Consider the following 12,244-nt stretch of genomic DNA (forward strand, 5'->3'; position numbering starts at 1 on the left):
CAGTCTGGGGAAGGTGTACCGGCGTGGCCTGGGCTGGCATGATCTGCTCATTGGTAAGGCCGGGTCCCCTCTGCTAGGGTGGTTCATGGCGGCATGCTTGTCCTTCCCACCCCTCCCCCACTTTGACTGAGTTGTCAGCTCTCAGAGTGAATCCAGAGTCCAGGAAAATTGAAGCACCGTGAACGTAGCCCCTGGCGAGGCAGGTGTCCCGAAGGCACTCCTGTGACTCAGAGGTTGCTGTTCTCTAGGGCCTGCTGTGGACTGGGAAGGGAGAGTGTTGTCTCCAGAGTAGCCTGAGTCACAGCTCGGGGACCATTACATACCTTCTCTCCCCTGCTCTAGCAGGATTCAGCCAAAGGGCCGAGAAAAGAAGCTGGGAAGATTTCCGTGCAAACAGTATTCCAGGAGACAGTCGCTGGGACGAGATCTTGGCTTCGGGACATTTTTCGGGAGAGCATCTTTAGGCAAACCTACACATCAGGTGTCACGTTCAGATACCAGGAGGAAATCAAGGTAAGCCCTGCTGGGCTGAGACGCTGCCCAAAGGGGTCTGAGCAGGGATGCGATGTGCTGGCCGCCGGCTGGTGCTCCATCCTGGGATTGGAGAGCCCAGTGCTGGTCATACCACCTGCAGGCCCCCTGTGACAGGCCTCGTGGGAAATGCGGGGACACGGGGCCTTTGGCGAGGGGCCTTTGGGCTCTATTTGAGCAAGGAAGGTGGGAGGTAGTTATGGCTGGAAATGTCAGGAAACAGTGGAGACAATAAGTACTTGAAGAGGCGATTGGGCAGAAGGGTTTCTGAAGTCAAAGAAGAGGGAAATCAGCCTCAGAAAGGCTAGAAGGGTTCCAGAACGAGGCTGGATGAGGTGGGGGAGGACAAGGGCACTGGGGGGTCTGGCCCATGGAGGGGTCACCCAAGCAGGAGTGGATGCGTTGCTCTGAGATGGAGGGGTAAGAAAGGGACGTGCTGAAGGCTGGGGGTGCCTTACTTCCTCTGTTTTTTATCCTAATGCCTTAATGTCTTCTTCCTACTTCCAACAAGTTATGAAGGGTCTACCACTTGACCTTCCATGGTGTTGAGAAGAACCCACTTAAAATGATCTACATGCTTGACACGAGATTTTGGGCGATCCCATCAATGTACCTACCGTGTGACGCCTCTGGCTTTACGGGACTGGGTTATGTCCTGCAGGGCTGTCTACACATCCTGTCCGTTTCTTTCTTATTCCCCCCAAAACTAGAGAGGTGATGGCCACTGAGGAAAATGCCTGAAAGGAAAACCTTGGCCACGAAAGCTTATAATCCTTAGAGGCTGCAGGTTTTCCTGGCTGGTGGCCAGCAGGCCAGCAGTGTGGATGCCAGCGCCCGGTTCTGTACTCCCATCCTGGAGCGGCCTGTGGCTTTCCTTCCCGTCTGCCTGGGGTGACGCAACCAGTGTCTGCGGCTCACGGCTCACTTCCAGATTCTTCTTAGCCTCCCAATCAGACCTAGCCTCTGTGTCGGTGCCCGTCAAGATAGAAGGTGACTGGACATGTCGGTCCCTCACACAGAATAGACTAGAATATGGACAAAATAAAATGCCCCCCAAAAGTTGCAGATCTCAGCTTGTGATTCTTAAGCATCAGAAAAGCCTTCTGTAATTGCTCTGTGAAATGCCAGGCATCTTAAGACTTAAATCCCACCAAAACAAAATGATGGAATTATTGAGTTATAATTGCTAAGTTATTAAATGTTTCAAGATTTCAAATGGTATAATCCCCGAAACATTAAGAATGACTTCAGGATGGCCTTTGGTCCATTGATGTGAGAGGATGATTTTTGGCTAAATGCAGTAATAATGGTGAAATAATGTTAATTGGAATGTCATTGAGCATCCCCTCTGAGGCTGGTGCCGCACCCCTTACAGAGGAGGCAACCATGGTTTGGGGAGATGGGGCAAACCCAGCTCTGTTCTTCAACACTGTCAGCTAGCGCTAGGACACAGCTGTGGAAAGGGAGATGAGCAAGGTGACCAGACGGCTCATTTCACCAGGTTTCGACAGGAAGTCGCCTTCCAGGGACACTTTAACAGGGTGGTCATAAAATCACACAGCTGAGACCATACATGAGCAGGGCTGATGACCCTCGCTGTACCTCAGACTTGCTACTTCTCCACCGGGAGGGGAAAAGATCATGAATCCAAATACTCAGAGCACCGAACTTCTAGCACTCTCCCTCAGAGGAAACAAGTCTGAGGTCAAAGGGAAGAAAATACACAGGAGTTTCGAACTTTATTTAGAAACTTCACGGTTGGTGGCAGAACACACTTAGCACTTCTGGAGCAATCTGTGTCCTGTTAAAACTGAGCGAACAGCATAGGGGTTGACACTGTTGGGAGCTGGAGTCCTTTCTCACCGTGGAGAAGGGAGATGCAGCAGAGGACCAGGAGCCACCAGCGTTGGTATGAATTCATGACCCAAAAAGCTGTAGTGGCTCCTAGCTCTCTCCACTGAAAGGCCTAGAAATCAGGACGGCCAGGCCCAGGAGCACAATGGGAGCCCCAAGCATAGCTGCTAAATACCATCCCCACGAAGAGATTTGTGCTTCTGGAAGGACAAGCAGGTTCCAGAGGTGGCATGAAGAGTGCCGCGCCAGCCTTAGACAAGTGGTGGGAATGGGACTAATGGCGGCTGGCATCCTGGAGTAGACCCTGGGATGGAGAAGGGCTGCATCTGTAGTTCATGTCGCTCTAGCAATGCCTGTTTCCTAGCTTTGATAGCCCTACCGAGGCCAAAGAAGTCATGAATATTAGGGGAAGCTGGGTTGAGCATACATGTTAACTCTGTCTTATCTTTGCAGGATTTCTATAAATTGAAAGTCATTCCACATTTTTTAAAAAAGGACACAGAAGCTAGTCTGAAGGGACAATTAGCCAAATCTAGCACAATTTCATCATCCAAATGAGTAACAGCAGGACTGGATTACAAGTCACTGATACTTATTTACAGAAAAAAGGCAGGAGGGGGGAAGAGACAGGTTTTTTTTTGTTTGTTTTTTGGTTTTGTTTTTTAAGCAGGCTCCACGTCCAGTGTGGAGCCTGACTTGGACCTGGATCTCATGACCCTGAGATCATGACCTGAGCCAGAATCAAGGGCCAGGTTCTTAACCGGCTGTCCATTTTTTTTCTTTCCATGAAGAATGCAGCTGGCTGGCTCAGTCTGTACAGCAAGTGACTCTCTATCTCAGAGTTGTGAATTTAAGCCCCACACTGGGCATGGAGCCTGCTTAAAAAAACAGAAGACCCAAAACACCCTTTATCCTGTAACATGGCAGGAGTAATAGACTCAGGCCAAATCCATCCATGGGTGTTGAACTCGTTGCATAGGAGTATGAAGGAACAGGATATCCAGAGTAGCCTGCCACAGAGGACCATTTAATGCAAAGCAGAAAAGCACTTCATGGAGAAATCCGGCAGCCCTGCCTGTCAGCCCTCACAGGACAGGGGTCTTGTGGCCTCCTTGCTCAAGTCTCTGATGCAACCGCAGTCCCGAGGTCTCAGGCGAGCCGTGGGAAGTTGCAGACTCTCCACCCTGCCTGACCTACAAAAATACATTTTCAATGTGGCTCGACTCCATAGTGTTCCTGCAAAAAAAAAAAAAAAAAAAATCAAATCTGGATCTCCTGGGAGAATTATGAGTCAGAGCAGGTTGAGAGACAGTCTACAGGACAGCAGTGTGTGGACAGCACCTCCCACAGAGGACTGGGTCCCGCCAACATGATGTGCCCTGAGTGTGACATGTGCATCATGATTGTGGAGAAGGGCCACCGTGTTTGGAGATTCCTGCCCAAGTATTTCAGGGCCACATGGCGTGGTACCTGTGACTTCTCTTCCAGGGGTTCTGCAGAGAAAGTTCTTATAGAGAGAGCATGGAAGACAGAAAGCAGCTGTTGAATATTAACACCTGGGAATCCAGTTGAAGAAATATGGGTGTCATTGGGCCATTCTTGCGACTTTTTTTTTGTATGTCTGAAGGTTTTTGAAATAAGGCAAGCGAGAGAAATACTTTCAGAATAAAAACCAGTTACACTGTGGAAGGACCATCCTGGTGGTCTGATGCTGTCAGGGCCTTCCTGTAAAAAGTCTAGGGTGGGGACGCCTGGGTGGCTCAGTTGGTTGAGCGGCTGCCTTCGGCTCGGGTCATGATCCCGGCGTCCTGGGATGGAGTCCCGTGTCGGGCTCCTTGCTCGGCGGGGAGCCTGCTTCTCCCTCTGCCTCTGCTGCCGCTCTGTCTGCCTGTGCTCGCTCTCTCTCTCCCTCTCTCTGACAAATAAATAAACAAAATCTTTGGAAAAAAACAAAAACAACTATTAAAAGTCTAGGGTGGCTCTGACTTGCCACTGACACGGCTCACCAGGGACAAGGACAGGGTCCAGTCCCAGGTGGCCACTGCTCCTGGAATTGTGATAAAAGTCCTTTTTCGTAGAAGTCGCCACGGTACTGAGCTGTGGCGGTGGTTGTCGCTGACACGTGTGCTTTGCAGGTCTGGAGGCGGCTGGTGGAGATCAACCTCCCCGTGCAGTACGACTGGAAGGAGTCCTTGATGGGGGACTTGGAAGGGAGAATCAAACAGGTACCCGAAGTCGGGTTGTTCCTTGCATGGGGCGCGTTGAGGAAGCCAGGCGGTTCACAACAACCTACGGATAACACGTGGCTTGTGAACGGGTGGGCCTGGGGGGCGCAGGGCACGGGCCAGGAGGACCTTGCTTTTTGATCCCGCCTTACTAGTTTGAGCGAAGATGACTTCCCCGCGAAGAAGGGGATGGGTTCGTAGCACCGGGAAACCGCACAGGTATGGGGCGTAAAGCGCCCCCATACGCAGTAGCTCCAAGTGGCCTGTCGGTGACCGAAGCCTTCCTAAGCCCGGTGACAAACCGGGAAACAGAAGTGCTTCGTTCTAGTTAAAGCTTGTGGCTCTGGGGCAGTGAGGGTGTGTTTCGCCATGACACACGGCTGAAACGACGCTTTTGGGGAAGTAGAAACCAGGGCGAGGTCGCTTGTTCCCGGCCCTAGCTGTTCCGCGCGCTCCGCAGTGTGGGCGGGGCTGGGGCGGGTCCCGCTGTGGCGGCCGCCGACGTCCGAGCGGCGCGGGCGTGCGGGGCGGGGCGGACTCCCGGGCACGCGCCGCCGGGCGCGGAGAGCGGAGAAGAGCGCCCCGGTCCCCCAGGCTCGAGGGCGGCCCCGACGCGCTCGCTGTGGTTGCAGGAGAAGCCGCTGGAGCAGATCTCCGCCTTCTGCAGCCCCCACTGGGACGCCACGGAGCGGGAAGACCGCGTGTCCCGATGCTTCGAGAAGTGCGTCCTCGAGGCCGTGAGCTCGGCCTGCCAGGTGAGCAGCCCCGCCGGCTCGGCGACCGTGACCGCGCGCGGCTTCCCACACGCCGAGCCCCGGGCACCCGCCTCCCGGCCTGGGGCGCGGCCCCCCGAGACGCCGCGCAGCGTCCCGCCGCCCGCGGGGGAGCTTGGGGGCGCCACCCCGCGCGCCCCCCGGGCGTGTGCGCCGGTCACTGCCGCCGGCCTGTGTGAGCGCCAGCGGCGTGCGGGGGAACCCGCCGCCGGCCCACCGCGCGTTTACGGAGGAAAAGCGGACGAAGCTGAAAAGATTCTGTCAACTCACCCACCGTCTCGTCTGCGAGGCGAGAAGAGGTTCCGCCCTGCGGGGCCTCCTAGGAACAGCCTCCGCCTGTCCGTGTGTGCGCATGCGCCTGCGTGTGTGTGTGTGTGTGTGTGTGTGTGTGTGTGTGTGTGTGTGCGTGCGCGCGCGCGCGTGCCTGTGTGTGTGTGTGCGCGCGCGCGCGTGCGTGCGTGTGTGCCTGTGCGTGTGTGTGTGCGCGCGTGCCTGTGTGTGTGTGTGTGCGTGTGTGTGTGCGCGCGCGTGTGCGTGCGTGTGTGTGCGCGCGCGCGCGTGCGTGTGTGTGTGTGCGCGCGCGTGTGCGTGCGTGTGTGTGTGTGTGCGCGCGCGCGTGCACGCACTAGCGCTCGGGGCTTTTTCCCGCCACAAGACCCCGTCGGGGCCGATGAGGTAGCTGCGCTCCTTCCCTCCGGACCCCGCTGCCCTGCATCTTGCTCGCGCTCGTCGGGCTGATGCGCAGCCGCGGCGCGGGCGTCCTCCCCTGGCTCCTCGGCTCGGGAGGACGCCGCCGTCCGTCACGGCGAGCGCGTGCTTAGCTCGCGGCGGCTTCCCCTGGCAGCCTTCCGTCAGGGGGACGCGGTCCCCCGGTTCCTGCCTCCGCGAGGGCTTCCAGCCCGGGGGCGCGGGTGGCGTCCGAGCGGGGACGCCTCCTTCCCTGTCTTCCCGGAGGTGGCGGGCCGCGTGAACAAATTCCTGCTCTGCCGAAGGCTTCCGGCGGGTGGCGGGGTGACAGCTGTCCCGTCAGCCCAGAGCAGACCCGTCACCCTCCGCCGTGTCCGTTCGTCCCGCAGTCTCAGACCAGCGTCCTCGAGAAGATCTCCAGGCACGACCTGTGGAAGTTCTGCACTCTGCTGTCGGCCGTGATCACCAAGTCCTGGCCGCGGCGCGACGGCGACGCCACGGACGACCTGGACGCGGTTTTAAAGCACCTGCTCGTGTGGCGGGACATGAGGCATCTCATCCGGCTGTGCGGTACGTCCGCTGGGGCGCGGGAGCGCCTGCTCCGTCCGACCCGGGCTGGGGCGGGGCAGGGGCCCGACACGCCGCTAGGATGTTGCGTTGATGTTGGGCACAGGGAGCGGACGGGCCGCGGGAGCCCGAGGGATTCGGGGCATCCGACACCGTGGGTAGGAACCGACCCCGGGAGCCGGCCTTCCCCGGGCGCGGGCCACGCCGCCGCCGCTGCGCCCACCGGGTTCCCTGTCGCCGTCCTGAAGGATCCCCGTGCTTCGCTGGGGTGTGATCGTCTCGCGCAGGCTCTTGGGGATCGGGGTTCAGGACCAGAATTCAAACCCACGTGCGTCTGCGGGTAGAAACGCCTCCGTGTTCCCGCAGTCAGCGTCCCTGTCCCCTCGCGCCTTAACAACGTCCGACCGAAGACTCGCACTGTCCGTTTCTTCCACCCTCACCCCACACCCTGAGCATTTTAGGATCAGAGAGCGTGAGACACGAATTGCCCCATAAACACCGTGTTACAGTTTGTGAGTCATCAGATTCGGATTTCGGGGGAAAGCACTGGATTTGGAGCTGAAGGTCCCAGTGAGAAGATTTGGAGTCTCTGTTCCATCAGAGGACAGGGACAGCCAAAAAAAGCGGAGTTCCTTGTGCGTGGCTGCGGTGCGGATAAAATAAGATCATGGATGTGGGGATTTTATGGACATTATTGAAAGCTGCTCCCGTGAAAAGATGACATTCGTGTTTGTTTTTTTAAATTAATAGACGCTTTCGGTGTATCTGTACGTTTACAGGAAAATTGCGCAGAATATACGGGGTTCACATATTTCTACTTCCCTGCCCCTGACACGCACAGTTTCCCCTGCTATTACCGTCTTGCTGTGGACGTTGGTTATAACCGATGAGCCGATACTGACGCAGCATTATTAACCGAAGTCCACAGTTCGTGTTACGGTTCATGCTTGGTGTCGTACACTCCACTCCGTGGGTCTGGATAAATGGACGTGTGTCCCCCATTATGGTACCCTACAGAATAGTCTCACTGCCCTAAAAATGCCTCGTGCTGCACCTGGTCACCCCTTCCCCACACCTCCCTGTACCTCTGCCTTTTCCAGAATGTCATCCAGTTGGGTTCGTACAGTCTGTGGCCTCTTCAGACGGGCTTCTTTCAGTTAGTGTTGTGCATGTAAGGTTCTCCCGTGTCTTTTTGTGGCTCGAAGCACCTTTGTTTTGTTGTTGTTTTTTAAATTTTTTATTAACATATAATGTATTATTAGCCCCAGGGCTACAGGTCTGTGAATCGCCAGGTTTACACACTTCACAGCACTCACCACAGCACATGCCCTCCCCAGTGTCCATAACCCCACCCCCCTCTCCTTGCCCCCCTCCTGCCGGCAACCCTCAGTTTGTTTTGTGAGATTAAGAGTCTCTTACGGTTTGTCTCCCTCCCGATCCCATCTTGTTTCATTTATTCCTTCCCTACCCCCAAACCCCCCAAGTTGCATCTCCACTTCCTCATATCAGGGAGATCATATGATAGTTGTCTTTCTCCGATTGACTTATTTCGCTAAGCATGATACTCTCTAGTTCCATCCACGTCGTTGCAAATGGCAAGATTTCATTTCTTTTGATGGCTGCATAGTATTCCATTGTGTATATATACCACATCTTCTTTATCCATTCGTCTGTTGATGGACATCTAGGCTCTTTCCATAGTTGGGCTATTGTGGACATTGCTGCTATAAACATTCGGGTGCACGTGCCCTTTCGGATCACTGCGTTTGTATCTTTGGGGTAAATACCTAGTAGTGCGATTGCTGGGTTATAGGGTAGTTCTATTTTCAACTTTTTGAAGAACCTCCATGCTGTTTTCCAGAGTGGTTGCACCAGCTTACATTCCCACCAACAGTGCAGGAGGGTTCCCCTTTCTCCACATCCTCGCCAGCATCTGTCATTTCCTGACTTGTCAATTTTAGCCATTCTGACTGGTGTGAGGTGGGATCTCACTGTGGTTTTGATCTGTATTTCCCTGATGCTGAGCGAGGTGGAGCACTTTCTCATGTGTCTGTTGGCCATCTGGATGTCTTCTTTGCAGAAATGTCTGTTCATGTCCTCTCCCCGTTTCTTGATTGGGTTATTTGTTCTTTGGGTGTTGAGTTTGATAAGTTTTTTATAGATTTTGGACACTAGCCCTTTATCTGATATGTCGTTTGCAAATATTTTCTCCCATTCTGTCAGTTGTCTTTTGGTTTTGTTAACTGTTTCCTTTGCTGTGCAAAATCTTTTGATCTTGATGAAGTCCCAATAGTTCATTTTTGCCCTTGCTTCCCTTGCCTTTGGCGATGTTCCTAGGAAGAAGTTGCTGCAGCTGAGGTCAAAGAGGTTGCTGCCTGTGCTGCCTATGTTCTCAAGGATTTTGATGGATTCCTTTCTTACATTGAGGTCTTTCATCCATTTTGAGTCTATTTTCATGTATGGTGTAAGGAAGTGGTCCAGTTTCATTCTTCTTCATGTGGCTGTCCAATTTTCTGAACACCATTTGTTGAAGAGGCTGTCTTTTTTCCATTGGATGTTCTTTGCTGCTTTGTTGAAGATTAGTTGACCATAGAGTTGAGGGTTTATTTCTGGGGGCTCTCTATTCTGTTCCATTGATCTGTGTGTCTGTTTTTGTGCCGGTACCATACTGTCTTGATGATGACAGCTTTGTAATAGAGCTTGAAGTCTGGAATTGTGATGCTACCAACTTTGTCTTTCTTTTTCAACATTCCTCTGGCTATTTGAGGTCTTTTCTGGTTCCATATAAATTTTACGTTTATTTGTTCCATTTCTTTGAAAAAAATGGATGGTATTTTGATAGGAATTGCATTAAATGTGTAGATTGCTTTAGGTAGCATAGACATTTTCACAATATTTGTTCTTCCAATCCAGGAGCATGGAACATTTTTCCATTTGTTTGTGTCTTCCTCAATTTCTTTAATGAGTACTTTATAGTTTTCTGAGTATCGATTTTATTTCTATTTTTTGTAACAGTTTCAGGAGAACAGGAATTAATTCTTCTTTAAATGTTTGGTAGAATTCCCCGGGGATGCCATCTGGCCCTGGGCTCTTGTTTGTTTAGAGACTTTTGATGACTGCTTAAATATCCTTACTGGCTATGGGTCTGTTCAAGTTTTCTATTTCTTCCTGGTTGAGGTGTGGTAGTTTATACATCTCTAGGAATGCATCCATTTCTTCCAGATTGTCAAATTTGCTGACGTATAGTTGCTCATAATATATTCTTATAATTGTTTGTATTCCTTTGGTGTTGGCTGTGATCTCTCCTCTTTCATTCATGATTTTATTTATTTGGGTCCTTTGTCTTTTCTTTTTGATAAGTCTGGCCAGGGGTTTATCGATCTTATTAATTCTTTCAAAGAACCAGCTCTTAGTTTCTTTGATTTGTTCTATTGGGTTTTTTTTATTTTTATTTTTTTTGGGGGGGGTTTCTATTTCATTGATTTCTGCTTTGATCATTATTATTTCTCTTCTCCTGCTGGGTTTAGGCTTTCTTTGTTGTTCTTTTTCCGGCTCCTTTAGGTGAAGGGTTAGGTTGTGTATTTGAGACCTTTCTTATTTCTTTAGAAAGGCTTGTATCGCTATATATTTTCTCTCAGGACTGACTTTGCTATGTCCCACAGATTTTTTTTTTAAATTTTATTCATTTATTTGACAGAGAGAGAGACCACAAGGAGGCAGAGAGGCAGGCAGAGAGAGAGGGAGAAGCAGGCTCCCCGCCAAGCAGAGAGCCCGATGCGGGGCTTGATCCCAGGACCCTGAGACCATGACCTGAGCCGAAGGCAGAGGCTTAACTCACTGAGCTACCCAGGCGCCCCTGTCCCACAGATTTTGAACCATTGTGTTTTCATTATCATTTGTTTCCATGAATTTTTTCAATTCTTCTTTAATTTCTTGGTTGACCCATTCATTGTTTAGAAGGATGCTGGTTAGTCTCCATGTATTTGGGTTCTTTCCAAATTTCCTCTTGTGATTGAGTTCTAGCTTCAGAGCATTGTGGTCTGAAAATATGCAGGGAATGATCCCAATCTTTTGGTACCGGTTGAGACCTGATTTGTGACCCAGGATGTGATCTATTCTGGAGAATGTTCCATGTGCACTAGAGAAGAATGTGTATTGTTGCTTTGGGATGCAATGTTCTGAATATATCTGTGATGTCCATTTCGTCGAGTGTGTCATTTAAGGCCTTTATTTCCTTGTTGATCTTTTGCTGAGATGATCTGTCCATTTCAGTGAGGGGGGTGTTAAAGTCTTCTACTATTATTGTATTTTGTTGATGTGTTTCTTTGATTTTGTTACTAATTGGTTATATAGTTGGCTGCTCCCATGTTAGGGGCATAGATATTTAAAATGGTTAGATTCTTTTGTTGGACAAACGCTTTGAGTATGATATAGTGTCCTTCCTCATCTCTTATTATAGTCTTTGGCTAAAAATCTAATTGATCTGGTAGAAGGATTGCCACCCCAGCTTTCTTTTGATGTCCATTAGCATGATAAATTGTTTTCCACCCCCTCACTTTAAATCTGGAGGTGTCTTCGGGTCTAAAATGAGTTTCTTGTAGTCAACATATTGATGGGTTTTGTTTTTTTAATCCATTCTGATACCCTGTCTTTTGATTGGGGCATTTAAGCCCATTTACATTCAGGGTAACTATTGAAAGATATGAATTTAATGCCATCGTATTGCCTGTAAGGTGACTGTTGGACTATATTGTCTTCGTTCCTTTCGGTCTACTACTTTTATGTGCTCTTTTTGATTAGAGGACTCCTTTCAATATTTCCTGTAGAGCTGGTTTGGTGTTTACAAATTCTTTGAGTTTTCATTTGTCCTGGAAGCTCCCCCACCGCCCTCCCGGAAGCATTTTATCTCTCCTTCTATTTTCAGTGATAGCCTAGCGGGATATAGTATTGTTGGCTGCATGTTTTTCTCATTTAGTGCTCTGAATGTATCATGTCATTTTTTTCTGGCCTGCCAGGTCTCTGTGGATAAGTCTGCTGCCAATCTAATATTTTTACCGTTGTTTGTTACAAACTTCTTGTCCTGGGCTGCTTTCAGGATTTTCTCTATGTCACTAAGACTTGTACATTTTACTATTAGATGACGGGGTGTGGACCTATTCTTATTGATTTTTAGGGGGGTTCTATGCACCTCCTGGATTATGATACTTGTTCCCTTTGCCATATTAGGGAAATTCTCTACAATAATTCGCTCTAATATACCTTCTGCTCCCCTCTCTCTTTCTTCTTCTTCTGGAATCCCAATTATTCTAATATTGTTTCATCTTATGGTATCACTTACGTCTCGAATTCTCCCCTCGTGGTGCAGTAGTTGTTTGTCTCTCTTTTGCTCAGCTTCTTTATTCATCATTTGTTCTTCTATGTCACTAATTCTCTCTTCTGCCTTTTTTATCCTAGCAGTAAGAGCCTCCATTTTAAAAAAAGATTTTATTTATTTATTTGACAGAGAGAGAGAGAGAGAGATCACAAGTAGGCAGAGAGGCAGGCAGAGAGAGAGGGGGAAGCAGGCTCCCCGCCAAGCAGAGAGCCCGATGTGGGGCTCGATCCCAA

The 12,244-nt window shown here is 50.5% G+C and overlaps 1 protein-coding gene across 1 annotated transcript in view; it reads left to right on the forward strand.

The window, feature by feature from the left end:
- Nucleotides 1-12,244, forward strand: part of LOC111160428 (ring finger protein 213) — a 105,292-nt gene that overhangs the window by 32,161 nt on the left and 60,887 nt on the right. Inside the window, exons 14-17 of the mRNA XM_022523545.1 lie at nt 346-513; nt 4,521-4,610; nt 5,243-5,365; nt 6,460-6,640. Coding sequence (XP_022379253.1) covers nt 346-513; nt 4,521-4,610; nt 5,243-5,365; nt 6,460-6,640 — 562 coding nt within the window. The remainder of the gene's footprint in view (nt 1-345; nt 514-4,520; nt 4,611-5,242; nt 5,366-6,459; nt 6,641-12,244) is intronic.

Source organism: Enhydra lutris, unplaced genomic scaffold (genome assembly GCF_002288905.1).
Source record: "Enhydra lutris kenyoni isolate GAN:26980312 unplaced genomic scaffold, ASM228890v2 scaffoldscaffold75, whole genome shotgun sequence".
Lineage (NCBI taxonomy): Eukaryota > Metazoa > Chordata > Mammalia > Carnivora > Mustelidae > Enhydra > Enhydra lutris.